This window comes from Mytilus edulis, chromosome 10 (assembly GCF_963676685.1).
Source record: "Mytilus edulis chromosome 10, xbMytEdul2.2, whole genome shotgun sequence".
Lineage (NCBI taxonomy): Eukaryota > Metazoa > Mollusca > Bivalvia > Mytilida > Mytilidae > Mytilus > Mytilus edulis.
In genome coordinates this window covers 44,646,064-44,667,398 of record NC_092353.1, presented here as the reverse complement: position 1 = coordinate 44,667,398, position 21,335 = coordinate 44,646,064, and the positions used below count along the sequence as shown (strand labels likewise).

The 21,335-nt window shown below is 32.0% G+C and overlaps 1 protein-coding gene across 2 annotated transcripts; it reads left to right on the top strand.

Moving 5' to 3' along the window:
• The first annotated feature begins 668 nt into the window (after window positions 1-668).
• LOC139491266 (nucleolar and coiled-body phosphoprotein 1-like) lies at window positions 669-19,820 on the top strand. Of its 2 annotated transcripts, none has more exons than XM_071278807.1 (10): window positions 669-753; window positions 2,704-2,903; window positions 3,260-3,294; window positions 3,953-5,912; window positions 7,874-8,006; window positions 12,828-13,007; window positions 13,504-13,689; window positions 14,360-14,440; window positions 14,913-15,113; window positions 16,231-19,820. In XM_071278807.1, the coding sequence occupies exons 2-9, from the start codon at window positions 2,722-2,724 to the stop codon at window positions 15,111-15,113; spliced, it is 2,958 nt and encodes a 985-aa protein (XP_071134908.1). In that variant the 5' UTR covers window positions 669-753; window positions 2,704-2,721; the 3' UTR covers window positions 16,231-19,820. The 2 variants fall into 2 exon arrangements, with proteins under 2 accessions (XP_071134908.1, XP_071134909.1); XM_071278808.1 differs by lacking the exon at window positions 16,231-19,820 and adding an exon at window positions 15,406-15,423.
• The last annotated feature ends 1,515 nt before the right edge of the window (window positions 19,821-21,335 follow it).

Here is a 21,335-nt window from a genome sequence, read left to right as displayed (position 1 = left end):
TTTTCTTCCAATTGCCAATATTTTTATACTATTGACAGAACGTCTAGTGCTTGTGCTATGACGTTGTATGATCTTGTATAAGTATGTCGACCGTCATTTACGCTTCTATTTCATGATCTTTCATGATACTGAGTTTTTCAGTCAAATTATCTTTTTTTATATAAAATAGAGGTTATTTTCAGAGGGGTAAGACGGGTCCCGATCCCGAAATCCCGGGCTTAAAAACACGAAATCCCGGATCCCGAAATCCCGAGCTTTATTAAAACACCCGATCCCGGAGTCCCGATAAAGGTCCTATCCCCCCTCATTTTTGGAAAATACATATTGTGGCAAATTATATTTTTTTGTAAAAACCCGTTTTGAGCATTCTGTGGCAGTTCTAGATCTTAATGTGATGCCTTTTTGCACTACGTTTGGTACGGTTTTGTTTGTTTACTCAGCCAATTTGATTGGTCGATAACTAGGTCATCTAAACAAAGGTCTCGTGAAAAAAAAATAAAGTACATTTCTTTATTCTTTTTAATCACGAATTTCATCGATTAAATAAACATAAATTTTTTTATACGTAGTTGAAAGGAATACCGATTTTTTTTATAAATAATTATGATTTGCAATCTTTTCAAAGTCCGTGTCTTTAACATTGTTTGTTGAAAAGGGAAATAACTTTACTCATTGGAGCTGAATAAATTCTTGACCAATCGTCGCTTAAACATTATTCATTTCCTGTTATGGCGGCATCCTTGTTTCACAAATGTAGGTGATGTTTTGGTGGTGATATATAAACAAAAGCATCAATTTCTATAAAAAATGAAATTTAAAACATTAAGTCATATTTGCTTCACAAAACCACACCATTAAAATCTAGACAAGTGTCAAAATACACTGTGAACAGATGTCGTCTTGTCTGCTTTATCGGCGTCCTCGTTTTTACGAAATGTATTTTCATAATCATATTTCTAGTTGATTACCGGCATTACAAATCTGTGCAATGGTATTATTTCCTATCAGACGAAAGAATTGAAAGCCTTAAAAATTGATCCCATGAAAGAAATAGAAATATAATGAGCTACTCAAAAGTCACATGTGAACACACACTTTTGTTTTAGCATGGGAAAACCTCATACACTGTATGTTCATTAACATGTAAACATGTGGCCCAGGCTTGTAATTTTTTTCTCTTCAAGGAAAAAGAATCCAACAAAAGTTTTTAAAAAATGAGCTTCTGGACTCTTAATAAAAGTTATCTTGTACATGTAAGCTGTACTAGTGTAATGCTTACAATGTGGCACTGTAATGGACATACAAAAAAGTCATTATATAACACAGTTGCAGTGTATCTGGGCTAAAAGTGTCAACAATGCAGGTTCTTTCTTTTGTAACCAGAGAGCATGAATTTCTATAAAAAAATTGCTTGTCTCCCACTCCCAGGACTCAAATACACCTTATCGCTATTTGTCCCCCATTACTGGATATCACACAGGTTCCCGTAACATGTTGACTTCATAAAACAAAATATCTGACGCCACAATGGAAAAGAGATTGTTTTATGTGTCTAAAATTCAAGTGGCCAGGTCAGCCGGGATTAGTGATAAGGTGTATTGGGACCTCAGTGTTACAAGGGAATCTGGGTCTGTTCGCATGTATACCGACTGAGCTAAACAAATACTTCCTTAGCTCAACCGATTACAGCTGACTAAGTATTTTCTAATGAAGGGAAGCAATTCTGTCACACTTCCCCAACCTCAAGAGTAATCTGGGTTATTGCAACAGTGAATGATAATGCCTTACCAATTTATTTTCTTGTTCAACAGATATTTATATAATTTTTTTTAAAGGGAAATTTAAGAAGAAATCCTATCTTCCCCTATCTGGAAAAGTATTTGTTTCTAATAATCGCGCTGTTTTTTTTGGGTGAACCTATGTGTTCTGGACGGTTGAGCTTGTTGCTTATTATAAGTCATGTCTGGTGAGGGAGGAAAGACATCTATGACAATTCAATGAAAATCATTTAAGGCAGTTGAAATAATTATTAAATTATTCAGTTCAAGATCTGATGTCCTCAGAAAGCAACAGTAATACAAGAAGTCATAAATATGCTGCAATTAAAAGTTGGCATTACACATGTTACATGTCTTGGTGAACAAAAAAAACCCAACACTTCAGCAGTTGATAAATTAAAGAAATATATATTTAAATTAATGTTTTAATCAAAACTGTCAGAACCTATGATTTTATGTTAACCAAAAAAAAATATACGATAGTAGAGGGGCATTATGTTTTCTGGTCTGTGCGTTTGTTCGCCCATTCATGTGTTCTTCAGTGCATCCATCTGTCCCGCTTTAGGTTAAAGTTTTTTGTCAAGGTAGTTTTTGATGAAACTGAAGTCCAATCAACATGAAACTTAGTACACTTGTTGCTTATGGTATGATCTTTCTAATTTTAATGCCAAATTAGATTTTTTTCCCAATTTCACGGTTAATGGAACATGATAGTGCGATTGGGGCATCCGTGTACTTTGGTCACATTCTTGTTTATTATTATTGGCCTTGGCTAAAGCTGTCAAATTGTTTTTTTCAATTTAATCAATTTCACTTCTTGCTGAGTACTTTATCCTTGGTTTTAAAGGGATTCTGAAGAATGTTGTTACAAATACTTACATGAAAAGTTAAAATACCATGTTACATCTTACTATATTTTCTTCAGAGAAGATAAAAGCACAAGATGCCAAGAGCAAACAAAAGAGATGCAGCTGAAAGTTCAGGTCCAGCTCGCAGAAGCTCAAGGACTCCAGCTAGGGCTGAGCCTGAACCAGTGAAAAAAGCCAGAGGAGCATCAGCTTCCAGTGATGCAAGTCCAGCAAAAGCCACTAGGAAGGCAAGCCCAAGTCCTGCACCCACTGGCAGGTTAGAACCACTATCTTTGAGCATTACACATATATTGATATTTTACTTTCATAATTGTCAAAAAATACTTTGCAAAAGATATCCAACAGTCACATTCCAGTTCTAAACAACAAGCAGGTGTCTTTATAAAACATTGTGACATAATGTTATTTCAAAAATTCAATCAATCTAAATTTAAAAATTTTTATGCATGTTTGTAAAATTTGATAGAACCCCCTGTTCACCAAGAAGCTTCCTTATTCTGAATTGGTATAGAATTAATGAAAATCAAAGAATGCAACATAAAAAAATGATTTCAAATTAAAAAAGATTGGTTAGATTCGTAAAATGTAAACAATATTTTTTTTTATTTGTAGAGGAAGAAGTGCAAAGGCAGCTTTAAAAGGACAAGGTATGACATTCTCAATTTGTTTTTATATCCATGCTCTAGTCTGTTAACACTGAGATTTTGATTTTGAACCCTGCATGTGGGCAATTGCATTCAATTCCAATCTTTATTGACTAGAGTTGTGTTTTTTCCTGCTGAAGGTATGTGTTTCTCTCCAGACACTCGGGCCACCAAATAAAAAAACCTGATCACAATAAAATGGACAATAGTGCTGAAAGTGGCAATAAACACCAACAATTAATCATTTAATCAACTCATCAAAACCATGACAATTTGGCGCAACATGACTACAACCTAGGTGGGACAATTAAAATCCAACTTGACCTGCAATTTGTTGTATTTGGTTACATTGTACTGTAAATTCTTGTATTCCAAAGCAAGCTGATTAATAGTCAAAAGTATTTCTGGAAGTAAGAAAATTAATTTCAATGTCTGAAACAATGATTGTGGCAAATAGAAACTCAAATTTGACCCAATATTCTTCTTGGAAAGTTGTGATGCAAGTTCTTTGTATTTCATTTATGTAAAATGTCGAATGTGGTGAAATATACATAATTAAGAATATATACTTACATTTGTTCCTTAATGAGTAACCTCTGAATGCACATTTAAGATAATTTGTTATCTGAATTTTATAATTATGTAAATGAATATATTGTAGGAGATGAATCAACACCCACCAAAGGTCGTGTAACAAGAGCTGTTGTGAAAGATAAGGAGGAAGAGACTGGTACAAGTAGGGGAAGGTCATCTACGCGTAAAACTGATAAGCCAAAGGAAGATCCACCAGCAAGGTCAGGCAGAGGAAAGTCAACAGGAACGCCAAGTAAAGCAAAAGCCACACCTAAAGGTGGACGTGGCAGGAGTGCAAGGGGTAGGGGTAAAAAGGAAGAGCCCGCTGAAGAAGAGGCTGATGATGATGAAGAGGAAGAAGAAGAGGAGGAGGAGGAGGAAGAAGAGCCTGAGCCTCCCAAGAAAGCAACACCCAGAGGACGAGCTAAGACTCCAGCTAAAAGTCCTGCTAAAGCCAAAACACCAAGCCCAAGTCCTGCAAAGAAATCTCCAAAAACAACACCTAAGCCTGCAGCATCAAGAAGTCGTAGTAGAGGCGGTAAGAAAGAAGAGGTTCCTTCACCACAGGTCGTACTTGAGAAGATGGATACCTCTGATGTAATGGAAAGTAAAGAAAGCGAGGAAGCTGCAACTGAGAAGACACCTGAAGTAGAGGTAAAAAGTCCTCGTGGAAGGCGAGCCAAGGCAGTAGAAAAACCTTCACCTTCTCCTTCATCTAGACCAGCAAGGTCAAGAAGGGGTACTCCAAAAAAAGAGGAAGAAACTACTGAAGAATCTGCAGACAAAGCTGAGGAAGAGGAAGAAAGTACTAAAGACACAGAAGAACCCCAGGCAGATGAAAAAGTAGATCAAGAGCCAGAAAAAACAGAGAAACAAATGGAAGAGGAAGTGGAGGAAACTTCTGAAAAATCAGAAGAAGAAAAAGAAACTTCTGAAAAATCAGAAGAAGAAAAAGAAACAAAAGAAGTTGAGACAACAGAACCTGAAGAAGACAGTGCAGAAGATTTACCAAAAGAAACACAGCCCGATGAAAAAGAAGACCAAGAAACATCATCTGAAGAACCACCTACAGAACAGGTCCCAGATGAACCTGAGGCAGCAAAGGAATCTCAGGAAGAAGAGAAAGCTGAGGAACCAAAACCAGAACAAAAACTGGAAGTTCCAACTATCAATATCGAGGCAGCCTCAGATGCTGTGGAAATATCTGATGAAGATACAGCATCTTCACTTGTTGCTGAGCCAGCCCTATCAGAAGCTGTTCAGATATCAGACGACTCACAATCTGTCTCAGAAGAAGCAGTCGTAGTTCCAGACGAAGAACCAGTTCAGTCTGAACCAATTGCAGTTGATGAAACTCCAGTACCAGTTCAGAACTCTGTCACTAATGAACCAGAAGTTATGGAAGTTGAATCTAATCAGGCTGTGGAGCCAGTTTGTACTGATGGTAATCTAAATGGACAACCAGAATCAAAGAAAAGGAAAATAGATGATGTTGAGGAATCTGAACAAGAAAATGTAGAAGCTAAAAAAGCATGCGTCACAGAAGAACAGGTTGTTCAAGAAAATGGGGAAACTTCGCAACCTTCTGAAAAGGAAAATAGTGCACAAGTTACACAATATATGGATGATGTGACGACACACAGCACCGAGGATGATTATGTGATGGTTAATAAAGCTGATGTCCCTGATAGTAACAGTAAAGAAGTTCTTGATAGCTTACCACAACAGACATCAGATAGTGTTCAATCAAAAATAGACAGTATTGGAAAACTAGGACCTTTATTTAATAGGAAGTTTATTCAAAATCCGTCGTTTAAGGCTGAAAGTAGTGACTCTTCAAAACAATTTACTGTTGTTAGTTACAATATATTAGCCCAGTGCCACTTGGAAAGAAATGACTATTCATTCACACCTTCTGAATTTCTTTCATTGGAGAAGCGTCACCAAAAAATGATGTCCGAGTTTCAATATCTAGATGCTGATGTAGTGTGTTTACAAGAAGTTGAACCAAAATACTTTGAACAGCTTCTTCAACCTGCAATGTTAAGGTAAGTAAAAATTAAAAATTAAAATGGAACACAAAACAAACAAATAAATTTAGAATATTAGGTGAATGCCAAAAAATAAAAAAAAAAAATCTATGAGACTGAGAAACTGGGAAAGGGTGAGGTTGTACCGAGCCCTTCTCTAGTTTTATGCTGAATACAAAATAGTTCATATTTTTATGCCCCACGTTCGATAGTGCATTATGTTTTCTGGTCTGTGCCTCCGTTCGGCCATTCGTTCGTCCCGCTTCAGGTTAAAGTTTTTGGTCGAGGTAGTTTTTGATAAAGTTGAAGTCCAATCAATTTGAAACTTAGTACACATGTTCCCTATGATATGATCTTTCTAATTTTAATGTCAAATTAAAGTATTGACCCCAATTTCATGGTCCACTGAACAAAGAAGAAGATAGTGTGAAGCTCAGGTAAAAGTTTTTGGTCAAGGTAGTTTTTGATGAAGTTGAAGTCCAATCAACTTGAAACTTAGTACACATGTTAACTATGATCTTTCTAATTTTAATGCCAAATTAAAGTATTGACCCCAATTTCACGGTCCAGTGAACATGTAAAATGATAGTGCGAGTGGGGCATCCGTGTACTATGGACACATTCTTGTTATTACATTGACCTAGTATTGTTTTTATACTGCAACTTAAATTAATAAATTGATAGCTTTTAAAATTGTAAATCCGATTTCAAACTTATTTTCATCATTTAATGAACCCCTGACTGGAAAAAGTGTTCCATGAAGAATTGATATTGCACAAAATATACTACTATAAAAAAATATTTCTATATTATTAAGGAAATAAGCACAACTAGTTGCAGTATAATAATAATTATGTTAACAAAAAAAACAACTAAAACAAGATATTTGAAAAAAATGAAGCAATACCTGGCACAGCTGACACACAAAAAAATAATTGCGATTGCATTTAATAATGATAATTCAGAAATATTTATGTGCATTTATTGTTTAACACTGGACAAAAATGTGAGATTTTATTATTTCTATTTGAAGTAGTGCTGTATATACAAATAATGCTATCATAATTTGAAAAAGTTTGGTTGGAAATTTGTTTTGTTTATTTGTCATTCCATAGTTATGGGACTTCTTTCAACAATATCAAAACATAAAGTCAAAGAGATATATGTTTATTTGGGTGTATACTGTAAACCAAATTTTTTTGTATGTACATGTACTTTATTTTGGGTCTATCTCTTTTTTTAGGCGATTTAATTTTGCGCTGTAAAATTTTCTTAATGTAGTTATTTAATTTATACATGTTATATAAGGAAATTAAAGATTCCAGTTTTACATATTCAGGAAAATTTATATTCAAGCTATTTTTCTACTCATTAAAATAAATATGTAGCTTAAAAATAAGTTGGTTTACTGTATACAATTAGATATTTAGCCCTGGTTAGGGACACATGGCTCCCATCGTAGGCTTTAATCTAAATCATGGTCAATTTTTGTAAGTGCTTGATGCATTCAAATTCAACAACTATTAGCATTGTTATCTTTTGTGTTAGATGTAACATGCATTGTGTATGTTAATATAAAAAAAAGATGAGATTCTCATCCATAAAATATTGAATCCTATTTTGATAGTCACAGAGCCATACTCCTGATACTATGGTTTAAATTGGAAACTGTAATTGTTTATATACTATAAATCTTATAGCTTTTGTACATGTGTAGCTTACATAAAACATTCAATTTCTTAACCTCCATTTAAAAATATGTCATCACATCTGCTTAGACAAAGGAAAAACTAAATTCATAAAATGACATTTAAAAAAGATGCTGAAAGGAACCAGGAGACATTCACAACAATAAATCAAAGAAAAACTGTCAATGGCAAAAAAATGAAAGAAGATGAAAAGACAAATAAGTGAAATGTACATTCATTTGATGAAAATAATTTAACATTTTATTCTTCATGGTACCCCTTTTCTTTTAGCCTTGGTTATTCAGGAATTATGAAAAAGAGAACTCAAGAATATTTTGATGAAGGAGAAGCAACATTTTGGAAAAACAGTAGATTTGCATTAGTGAAAAGTGAAACCAGCAGCTTAGCAACACTTGCAAACAAGGTACTGATATTCAAAGTTAATGTTAAACAAGTAAAATCAGGAAAAGCATTTACTAACTATACTGAAGTCATCATGGCTTGTTGACAAGCTAACTCATTAAATTTGATTTTTCTGAACAAATTTAAAAACATGTATGGTAACTTTTTGATTTACATATTTTGACATTATTACTGGTACCCGTTTCTTTTGGGAAAATTTTTCTTTGTATTCAGTAAAGAACGAGTAACGCAAACCTAAAACCCTCAAGATGTGTTGAGGTTTATTAGTTTTCTTTCTTATTGAAGTTATACCAAACAATTCATTATACATTATATATGTGCTAAAGTCGGTTTCAGAATCTGATGCATTCTAGGTCATATTTTCAAAAGCGTACACCAAAATGTTCTACAGTACGCCCAAGGAGTTTGTAATCCCAAACTCCATACTCCGATATTTTTCCTGGTGTAACACCAGGAAACTCCGACATCCCTCCCAAAATTCTCAGAGAAATTTGGGAGTATTCCCTCCGACTTCCGCGTAAATCCGCTACCTTTTGTTTATTGTATTAGCGACATCTCTCCCAGTCTGGTGTGACGCGGTGTGACACCAGGTAATTAATTGCCCTAATCCGTCTGATCTATGCCGGCACGCGACAGTCAAGGTATGTGAGATTTCTAATGTAATTAAACAATTGTATTTCCTGTCTATTGATTATCAGGTTATATCTGATTGCTTGAAACAAATGAAAGATTAAAATAAAAAGCAAAACGTTGTTAATTCTTTCAGTTACTCTGTACATTTTAATCAAGTTTTTAAACAACTATATTTGATTTTGACTTCCGTTTTTTTATCAGTAAATAAATATTTAATTCACTAAAAGAGATATAATTGTGCAACAATAAACGGAGACTAACGCTGAATAAATGAGGGCAGTTTAAAGAAAAATTACACGTCTCAAAGTTTTTTATACTACAAGTAAAAAAGAAAATATTATTCCTTATCTGTTATGCTAATAATTCTACGCCATTTCCATTTTACCATTACAAAATAAAAGTTTTAAAATCCAAAACGTTGTTGTTAATGCTTTCAATTGCATTAAAGTTTTATAAAAAAAATCTATACTTGATTATGACCTCGTTTTTTATTTATCGGTAATTGATATAACTTACGAAAAGAGACATACTTGCGTGAAAATAAACGGAAACTAACGCTGAAGGTATAAAATGTGAGCAGTGAGTTTAAAGAAAATTACGTGTCTTAAAACTTGTATATGCAAGTAAAAAAGAAAATACTATTCACCATTCGTTATGCTTAATAAGTCTACGGCATTTTCTCTTCACGATTAGCATTACTTTAGGATATAATACATTTCGGCTACAACAGGAATACTTCTATAGCTGCATCAACTCGTCGTTGCATAATATTCATTTACGCACAATGAATGTAAACCTTTGTGTTGTATTTAGAACAGTTATCTTTAAATATTTTTAAAACAATTAATTGCCGTGGGAAGACGACACGCATCTCAGTGATCAACAGTGCGTGATTGAACTTGAACTTGACTTCGCTCACAATATAGAATGCTAAAAATAGTGACATCAATTTTGTCCACGAGATTTTTATTTGGCGGGAAATAGTATCATGTAACAGTAAACTCAGGTGACCTTTCTGGATAACCGTGGGAAAATTCATGTAATGATTGACATTTGTGTGCGTTAAGATTGAGGCTCTAGAAGGTCCTTTTACAATTGATTAACCGGATTCTAAATTTTATTCCTTTTCTGAATAAACGAACATCAGCCTTTTATTTATACGTTTCTCAATCAACAGAGGACATAAACCTGGACATTACTTTCATAGTCAACACTATACATTAATGGTAGATGAAAACAGGATGCATGTCGTTCAGTTCCTGATGGGCGTTGGTAGAGATCCTCTGTGAAAATGTGTCGATCGTAAAAATCCGATCCACATTTTTTTTACATATTTCTTTCGAGTACGATATAATTTCATTTTAATATTCTATAGTATAAATTGTTGAAATACTTCTTTTTATATTTCGCCGAGGACTTTTAACGAGCAGTAAAATACGGATTGCGCCAATCCAATTTTATTTTAAATAATAAAAGATCAATAACAGATAAAAAACACATGATTTTATTTCTTCATATAATTAAATAAGGTTGTGATGATTGTGTTGTGTCTGGGCGGGGAATTATCTCAGTATTTATGAATATAGGGCTGCCACATTGCATACAAAACTATTTGTCACTTTACAGTTTCTTTTTTAAATTCAAATATTTCAAGTCGGTAATCTACCGAGGTAGTGAAACATAATATTTTACATTTCAAAATAAATTGAAAGTAACAGAGTTCACTTGTTGGTCCGATAAATTAACTCTAGGGTTTGATTTAGATTGGACAAATTACCGTAAAAACATCATTTTGTTTTAAGCCAGTTGATATTGATTATATAATATTGAACTATTAATGAACCGGATATTCACTGAGTAGGTCATAAAAGGTTCTAATTGTGGTAAAATCATCTTTGTTGAAACTTTGTTGAAAAAACAAAAATTATGACCTGATCGGACTATAATGAAAATACTAAATAAGTGTTTTATTCGTATTTTTATACGTTTTTACGTTTTATTTAATATGACAATGACATGGGCATATACATACAAGAATAATTATCTTATTTTAAATAAAAATGTCACACTTTTATCTGACAATGAATGGACATTTAAATAACGTATTTTAAAGCACACAGGTGCAATCAAGATCGATTAAATGTACAAAGGTAATAAATCTGGCTAATCCGATTATGTTGTCACGCGTCATTAATTTTCAGTTCATCTGATGGGCAATAAACCAATTAACAGCCACGCGGTGTTGGGAGAGAATCTTTGGAGGAAATTGGGAGTAGAATCCGTCATTCGCGGTGTCACACCGCTACACTCGGAAATCGGTGATAAAAGTTCGCGATTACAAACTCTCTGGGCGTACTGTAAACAATGGAAATCCATCCCATGAAATAATGTTATTTTCATTTTTGTGTAAAAATAATGAGATTGAGATGACCCTTGTCCTTTAGATTCTGAAAAAGAGGCAAATTACAAGGATTTTGAATTAGCTAAATAGTTCTGCTTGCTATAAAGTTGTATGATTGGTAGTCCTTTCACAAGAAAGCAGGGTTGGCAAAGTATTACCCGCCCGGGAATTCCCGGGTGGGAAAACCCGGGTTTTCCCGGGCTGGGCAATACTCCCAGAAATGGGGAATACTGGGCATTACTGGGCAATATGATTTTTTAAGCTTATTTTAACACAAAATAGTAAAGTCTTGGTGTAGTTTTGTAGTATTACAGCTAAATATATACTTTTTATACAGATAACTATTGACAGTCATTTCTAAAATAATGAAAAATTCTATGTAGACAAAATACAAGATTTGCACATTTAAGGAAACCTTGTTTATTACTAAGCATTGTTTCAATAATCCATACTTTGAAAAAAAAATTATTGCAATGTTTAAGTGAATTGTTAATTTCAAATGTTATACATTCATACATTTGTCACATTGCTACATAAACACCCTAAGGGGTCATGCCATTAACACTTATAGAATTGAAAGGGCTGATTATTGTTACATAAACAAATCTGCATTCTAATCTGAATAATTACTTACTAATTACTAATGACAGTACATATACATTACTTAAATGTAATTTTTTTTACATGTAATTGTTAATTCTTAATAGGAGTTATATTTATTTAAAAAAAAGTGTTTTGCTTTATGATTGACAGTTCCCCAAACAAAACAAACAAAAAAGGTTATATATAAATGTATAAAATTTGTGTTTGATCACTGAATTCTATATAAAATTCAGACCAGTATTTTATATTACCCAGTATTGCCCAGTATCAGTCAGGGGACTTACTTAAATGAGTGATTTTCTAAATCACTGATTCAAGTAACATATTGTTCATAAAGGTTGAAAGTAAGAGTTATCTTTCTTTAATAATCACCTATTTAAGTAGTACAAATTTATCACTAGACTAAGTGATTTAGTTTTAATGTAGTTTAAATATAGAATACTAATGATCCAGGGACTAATTATGTTTCTAAACTTATCAGAACCAACATCTGTGTTGTCTAGGAAGACCAGGTCATTTCAGGCGATGACCTTGTACTGAATCTAGGATAATGACATAAAAATCACTTGTTTAAGTACCATACCTCAATTTCCTTCCCAAAAATCACTTCTTTAAGTATCATTATTTTAATAATCCCCACTAATTTCAACACCCCCGAACAGTGAAATTTTTATCGCGAACAGTAGAATTTTATTACATAATCTGAAAGATGAAACCTTGAACTTCACAGGAAAAATGCTCCCACTGCTGGGAAAAATCTTTTAAGAAAGTATCAGTTCATTATGTAAAGCCATTATTATAGCATTTTTTCAACTAAAATAGAATTTTCAGCTAAATGATAGCATCAAAGGCATTAACCTTGCTTCTTAAAAGAAGCAAAAAGTTAATTTTTTTCAATTTTAATAATTAAAAGATATTATTTAACACCTATGTGTTTAAAATTTTGAAAAAAACTACAAAATTCTAATTTGTGACAAAACTTCGAATTTGCTACTCAAATAAGTGATTTAAAAATCACTTATTTCAGTAAGTCCCCTGACTGAGTATTACCCACTAAAACCCAGTAAAACCCGGGTTTTCCCAGTATTTCCCACTGGGCTGGGCAATACTCATAAAACCCGGGTTTTTGCCAACCCTGCAAGAAAGTTTTTTTGTCATCTCTTAACCGCAACATATATTTTATAGGAGGTTGAAGATGCCAGTTTGGATTCTGGTGTTAAAGCTGCAGTTCAGAAATACATGGATAAACCTGATGTAGTGGTTCTGACACAACTCAAATGTAACTTTACTAATAATGTTGTTACCGTTGGAAATATTCATGTACAGTGGGGCAAAATGGAAGTCCCAGATATTCAATGTATTCAGGTAAGCCAAAAAACATATGATAAAAAATGAATTATGAGTTTTAGTTTTTTTCATGATAAAACACAAGATGTTGCTAATTGCTATATCACTAAAAACTAAACTATGAACTTATGAGCTCTATCACATTTTTTTCTAGACTTTCTTAGGATCTTCTAAAAGGTTAAATTTTGGTTCAAGATTTGTAAACCTTCTTCGCTGTCTTTTTTTTAAGAACTATGAATCATAGCTTCCTTTAAATTTGTGAGCATGCTATACAGTGTGATAAGTTTTCACATTTATTGGTTATTAAATTCATTTATAGGGGAGGTATCAAAAGGAAGCAAAAGATCTCAGTTTAAATTTGTTTTGAGGCACTTCGTTTAAATTTTCTTCTATAGAAAAATGAAATAAACAGATTTAACTTAAGTCAATTATAATAATTTTGTGTATGATGCAACCCGTAAAAATGTGAATAAGAACAACAGTAAGATAACTTTTACAATGTTTTATTTTTTAGATATCATGTGCCATAAAAGCTTTATTAAACTTAGCTGAAAGTGATAGTAATCCTCATATTTTATGTGGTGACTTTAATTCTGAGGCCACTAGTCCTGGATATCAGCTAGTTTTGGAAGGCTTCCTGTCTGATGACATGATTGACCAGCTTCAAAGTATAGAAAATGTTGACATGCCTGATGGAAGTGTAAGTATATATATCATGTATATCACAATGTCAGTTCTTGATAATATCATTTTGTTAGTTTATCTGCAACTTGTGATAAAGAATTATTGACAATGGTCATGTGATTAAGAAAATTTTGAAAATGTTAAATTTGATCCGGTTGGTTATATTTTGATATTTACTGGGTTATAGATCGACACATTTTGATATTTTTAGTATAATACAGTTATTGCATCAATATTGGTAGAGGAGATTTTTATATTGAATGAGCTTGCAACTGCAATATATATTAAACAAGGGATAATGTTCACTATTGATCTTTACAATATCTTAAATCTTTTATTGAATATATATATATAATTCTTGAAAATTAGTTAATTATATATATTCTATGATCCGTTAGAGGATAATCTCTACCATTTCCAAGCTGTCAGCCTTTTCATTAACTGTGGTATCCTTTTTAAATCAACCAATGGTTGCTATTACATTATTGTCTGTATTCAAGGAATTCTATTAGCAAAACTTTTATCAGACATTTTTGTGGAAAAAAGTTTAGCAGCAGAAAACTAAAAACAAGTGTAAACAGAAAACAAATCTAATGTTTCAGTACAGATAAAGTAGTTCCCAGAATAAAAATAAAAATTATAAAGTGAATTTTAAATGTTATTGATAATATTTTAATTTTTTGTAGAAGAAAGCTTTATTCAATCAGCTGTACAGAGCATTCCAGCATCCATCATCTAATATTAAAAGTTCTTATTTATCAACACAGGTTAGTATGAATAGAAACTATATAATACTCTGCTTAAAATGATCGAGTACACTTTGTAACCAATGCTGGGTTTTTTTATATAGACAAAAGCTTGTAACAGAAGTCATGCCCCTTTATAAATGGACACATTCCCAAATTTATTTAACTTAATAAGAATCAATTTATGAAAATACCTCAATCATTGGATTGTAGTGGTTAGCTCGTCCCATTAATTGATGAAAATATCTCAATCATTGGATGCTCGTCCCATTAATTGATGAAAATATCTCAATCATTGGATTGTAGTGGTTAGCTCGTCCCATTAATTGATGAAAATATCTCAATCATTGGATTGTAGTGGTTAGCTCGTCCTATTAATTGAAATCAAAATCAAATCAAAACATTTCAGAATTGGATTTCTTAATCTTAGTTTAATAATTAGTAATTGATAAAGAAATCAAAAAAGTAATTAATCCTTGTGAATCTTTTGTAGGGAACTGAACCAACAGTAACAAGTTATAATCGAGTGATGCGGGCTGCTGTGGACTATATATTTTATAGTGCTAGCAGCTTGGATAATGTCGGTGTGCTGGAGGTAGCATCAGAAGCAGCCATTACAGAAACAGGTGGCATACCAAATGCCACTTTCCCATCAGATCATGTCTCTATCAAATCAACACTGTCATTCAAATAAGTAAGATAGTTTTTCTTGGATAATTCAGTTTTTCCTTTGTGTTTAATACAATGATTCATTGATATTTATGAAATTCTATAAAGATTGTTAAATGCAGACAATGACACAGAAAATATTTTCACAAAATTTTGTGGGATAATTTATGAAAAAAAATGATTAATTGGTTTTCTTGTTAAAGAGAAAAACACTCAAGCAACATAATTTATATTATAATTTGGCATAATAATATAAAGCCTATTTGTTGCACATAAGCAGTGATGTCAGGCAAATAGAGTTGTCTTTCTTCTTACAGGCACTGTTATTTATAGGTAACACGTAACCTTACAAACATGAAACTTCAAGAGTTCTTTAATACTCAAATTCAGAAAATGTTATTGTTATGTTTTTATTGATGCTAAAAATTCAACAATATCAGGTTTATCATTGTAGATACAGACATTAGTTTCTGAATTCACAGTATTTCTTAAAAAAAGCATTGAGGATTCTTCTAGACATGCCAACAGGGCCAAGTTCAATATTGTAGTATGTAGATTTTGACTATTGAACGTGTAGCAGCTTGCTACATAGATGTTGATAGCAGCTACGTAGCCACTACATAGCTGCTACGATATTGAACATAACCCTGGTAATCTATGGTTTCTTTGTTTATAGATGAAATGTACATGAATTGATGTTTTTAAGATGGAATGTTTTAGGTCATTTATCTTCTAATGTAATTTAGTTTTGCATACGATACTGTTGATTCACTTATTTTAGTGCAGAGTTCGCGAAATCTTATTTTCCCTGGTGGTGCTTGAAGAAAATCTACTGGTCCTCACTATTAATTCTATTGAAAAATACTAAAATTGTGTCAGTCCTATGCAAAATTTTGGTGGTAAAATCCTAAAGACCACCACTTTTCGCGAACTCTGTTAGTGGGTATCAATTTCGTGGATTGAGGAAAACTTACATGTTCGTGGATATTTAATTTTGTGGTTTCAGCAAAATCCATATTCACACCTTTAGAAAATCCATGAAACCTACAAAAACTTAATGAATCCACAGTATTGTTCAATTACTGATAAAAATTAAGAAAAAATGGTTATATTTTTATCAAAAACTATTTGTGTCTTTTCAGGTCATTAGAATCACGGACACCAGCCATTGTTGATATCAAAGTTGTAAATAAACATTAAGTCATTTTAACAGTGACAGTTACATGGAATGGAATAGTATAAATAATAAGTGTTTATTTTTGAACATGGTTCAGGGCTGTGAATGCATGTAACTGTAATACTGACAAGATATTGGTTTTATTCATAGATGGCATCTAAAATGTAATTCAGGTTATGTTGTTTATCTTTTAACCAGTTGCAGTTGTATTTTTTCAGGAGCATACCACGGGAGGGCTTTTTTTCGGTGTAATTCATGTACATACGAGTGTATTTTATATAGATCCACTATTATTATAATGACAGGATCTGATACATGAAGAAATTTCATAGGTTTTATTTTCAAATTTCATCGATGTACAATTTTTTCCATTGAACATTTGTAAAAATAAATATAAATATAAGATCAAATTCATACAAAGTAGATGATCTCAAAACACTGTAAGATACATATTCTTTCACATATATCTTAATATATTTCATCAATTTGGTGCAAAATTGGATTACAACTATTAAATGTAGGAAAATTATTTAAATAAGAATAAGTCCCATTAGATTTAAGAAGCAATATATTAGGTTTGCCACAATCAGTGTAATAAGCAGAATAAGTTCTTTTATAATTTTAGTATGGAAAATATACAATTGGTGATCAAACACCAATAATTCATACATGCTTTACGCACATTCATTAAATAAAGTTTTATACTATCACTTGTATAGTTCATACTTAAATTCCACTAGTAGTCTTTCTATAGATACATCCACAGTTAATTGAAATAATAGGTTGTGGTTGAAATAATCGTAAACAAATTTTTTTTTTTCTTCAAAAATTTTCTATCTAGGTCATGTTGGCAGCTGAACAATATTTCCCATCATATTTCAAGAACACAAATCATTAAGAGCATCCTTGATGGTCTTTTACATTTTAGTTACTCAGAAACTTTCTAAAAATGACTAAAATATCAAGTGTATAGCTATCATTTGTCATCACCAACATAATAATGTCATATTGTCAATTTGTTTTTATTAAATATAAAATGAGACTGGGAAATACAACAGCTTGATGTTTGATCTGTTGTCATATTGACAGCAGATAAGTTAAAATTTGACTCCCCAAAATTAGAAAAGTTTAGCTCCAAGCAGACAAGACAAGAAAAAAACAAAATCAAATATCTTGAATAGGGATGTAAAAAGCAGGTTGCAGTGTATATGTTACCAAATTGTTTAGTTCTTTGAATGAATCCGAATATAATGAATAAATCTTAAGTAGTTGGCATATTTTCCTTCGGTTGTAAATTGTACAAGAATTTTGTCTGTTGAAAGAAAAAGTTTTGCAATCCAGATAAATTTGTGTTAATATTTAAGAAAACTTCCAATGTTTGGAGAAATAAAATCTTGTTGTCTGTACATAATTTGTATTGTGCAAAAATATATATTTGAGTTTTATGATGTCTCCCAAATTTTTATCATCAATGTATTTTAACATTAAACAGAATTCATTTATCAGTTGTTTAGGTTTTGTTACAGTAAACTTTGTAGTTCATATTTTAACGTATATTTTATACTTGTTCATGTTACTTGTTTTAGAAAGTTAATTGTTCTTAAGGAAATGTTAGTATTTATAATGATAAATTCATGTGTGTAAATATTTGAAGTTCATGTACTTTTTAAAAAGTTTGGGGTTCTTTTTTCTCATTTTTTGTGTGTGCAAATTTGTAAGAATGCAAAATGTAAAGTTTTAAACACCTATTAAAAGTGTATGACAAATTTAAAAAGTTTTTACCCTTTATTCAAAAATATAAAAAATACCACTATGATGGGGTAGTTGAAGGACCTTGACTTCCCAGGAGGGTCTCACTTGGTTGGATACAAACTAATTAAATAATTAATAAATGTACAAATAGAATATATTTTATTCACATTGTTGCAAGTTCCTTACCATAATAATGATCATAATATAAAAATGCAATCTTGGTAGAGACTTCTTGGAAGGTCAAAGATTGAACAACATCAAATTTACATTAACTGCTTTTATACATGCAAAATTTCTGTCACGAGAAAGACGAGGATTAGATTGAATTTAATTCCATTTAAACAACCATAACATATGTGAAATCTGATTTCATACATCTAAGTCTTTATGATTAAGATATCTGAATGACATGTACAGATATTATTTATATTAATGGGTAAGGACAACATTTGTGTAAATAGTCATCATATATGTTTTGTCATACTATTCACATCTTAACTTCATGCTTAAAAGGTACCTTTCTTTAGAGTTTGTCTAAAACATGCCCTTCTTTTAGAGCAACTAAAAACATAACTTTCTTTTGAATTTATTTAAAATATGGCCTTCTTTTAGAGCCACCAAAAAACGTACCTTTCAATCAGTTAAATGTTAAGTGCAGCTTTCTTACAGTGAACATTTCAAAAGTTCCTTTTCTTTAGTGCAAATCAAAAATTACCTCCCTTTGAGTGCAGCTCAAGAGTTTTACCTGTCCATTTGTTAGTTCACCTCCCGTTTTCTTGAAAGTTGCTTCATACTGTGGGACAATCTGGATGTTAATTAGGTTTTGGGGCTAGAACAATCTTCTTACTAGAAAGTACTGTTAGAATAAGACCTTTAAATTTCACCCTGTTCAAAACAACCCTGCCTAAGTAGAAATCAGTTCAACTTAAAATTATTTGAAGTTATGTGTATGAAATTGTATTTCTGTGTTTTTTTTGTAACCATGCTGCTTCTAATGTTATATAAGTTGCTTTAATGGTTCTTGATATTATAAAGATGTTTCCGATGTAAGACATACTGTAATAAGGCAGTCAGGTATGGTATGATGAATTATAAAACTGAGGTAGATATTATATATTCAAGTTATGCATTTATAGACATCGATGCTTCTTGCTTTTCTCTTTGTCCTCCCTTTAATTTATGTTATATAGGTACCAGAGATGTGAATGGTATTTCCATTAATAAAATGTTTTCCATCGACTATCAGAAAAGAAATTGTTTCTTTGTTGATTTTTTAAAATTAACATTAGAATATGTTTTGTAAGGAAAACATTTAGTTTACTTGTTCACTTTTAAAGTTCTTGATTCATTAAATTGGAGGTTGTTTCCACATTTTTCTCAAAACTTTAAAATATAAATTGACCAATTTTTACCAAACAATCCTGATTAAAGAAATATAACTTTTGGAAAACAAAGTATTAAATTTCTCTAGGATGTTACAAGCCTTATGCCAGGTTGTTTTAAAATAGCAATTTTGAAAGTAGTCTTGGTTAGTTATTAAAACAGTACTTTGACAATTAAGACAACCTAACAAGTCTGTAAATAGGTTTTAAACTTAAACAACAATCGATATGAATGTAATTTGAAGAATTGATGTGGAAAAAGAGCATTATTTTTAGAACTTTAAAAGTCAATAAGTAAATAAACATTTCATCACTTGTACAGAAAATTATTTTAGAAATCTAGATATCTATTTGTTACAAAGATGTTTGATGGTAATGCCATTATGTAACCAATTACACAATTAAAAAGCATCTTGCTAAATTAGTGTTATATATAGCCCTGAACATAGCCAAAGTAAGCCCTGAACATAGCCAAAGTAAGCCCTGAACATAGCCAAAGTAAGCCCTGAACATAGCCAAAGTAAGCCCTGAACATAGCCAAAGTAAGCACTTCACCTGTCAATGTTTCTTGAACGGTTTTTAAAAACCAAAACCAAAATCCTAGGAAATATCCGTTTTTGTCTGGCCTGCGACAAAAATCATAATACTGTGGATTCTTTATTATCCCTTGGGATACCAATTTTTGTAGATATAGGTGAACCATGAAATTAAATGTCAACAAATGACATGTTTCCTATAGACATGTATGCAGACTTGAGCAAAACCACAAAATTAAATATACATGAACATGCAAGTTTTCCCAAATCCACAGTATGTGTGTCTAAGGGTGTATGGTATGATTGTAATAGGTACATGTCAGTCTGCCATGGTTTCATTTGACCTTGACCATTTTAATGGTTCATTGGTCAATGGTAAGTTTTTATACGGCCGCAAACAAAATCTTTGAGTCGTCCGAAGACACATTTGGTTTCCGGACAATAACTTTAGATTAAGTGGATCTCTTTAAATTTTTACCAGAAGGTTAAATACCACTATAGGAAGGTTGGGATTGATTTTGAGGGTTATGGTCCCAATAGTTTAGGAATTAGGGGCCAAAAAGGGGGCCCAAAATAAGCATTTTTGTAGTTTTCAAACAATAACTTGTGTTTCAAGTGGATGAATCTCTCTAAAATTATACCACAAGTTTCCATACCATTAAGGGATGGTAAGTAATGACTTTGAGGGGTTATGGCACAAAAGGTATTGGAATTAGGGGCAAAAAAGGGGGAAACTAGGTTTTTCTGGTCAATGGACAATTAAGACAATCTAAAAGCAGTGTAAGGGAGGTAATTCAAAAACAGTTGACATACAATGTTTCGTATGTTTGGATTTACCCCCCTTACACTAGCTGTAAATAATGTATAAAGAAATGTCAGGTTGGGGACTTATTGCCAAAAATAGGGTGGTGGTAGTAGTTTTCAATTTTTATTTCAAAATTTCTCAAATTCCAAATTTTTGAAAAGTTTGAAGAAGAAAGCATAATATTGCATAATAGATTTGTAAGATCTTGACATTTTTTTTGTGTCAGAAACTCATATTATGTCAAGAATTTAATCACAATCTAAATTTAGACCTGTATCAGCTTGAATGTTGTGTCCATACTTTCCCCAACTGTTCAGGGTTCGACTTCTGTGGTCGTATAAAGCTGCACCCTGTGGAGCACCTGGTTGACTTTTGGTTTTTAAAGAACTGTAAGCAAAATGTTAACTTTATCTGGTGTGTGGAATGATTGTATTAAAGGTGTACATACTGGTCTAGCATCTGACCTTGACCTAATTCTCATGGTTCATTGGTCACTGTTAAGTTTTTGTGTTTTCATTAAAAAAAAAATCATATATTGATAGCAATAGTTTTGCTATATTTGAGGATGAAATAACTGAATGGTGCAGATGTGTCT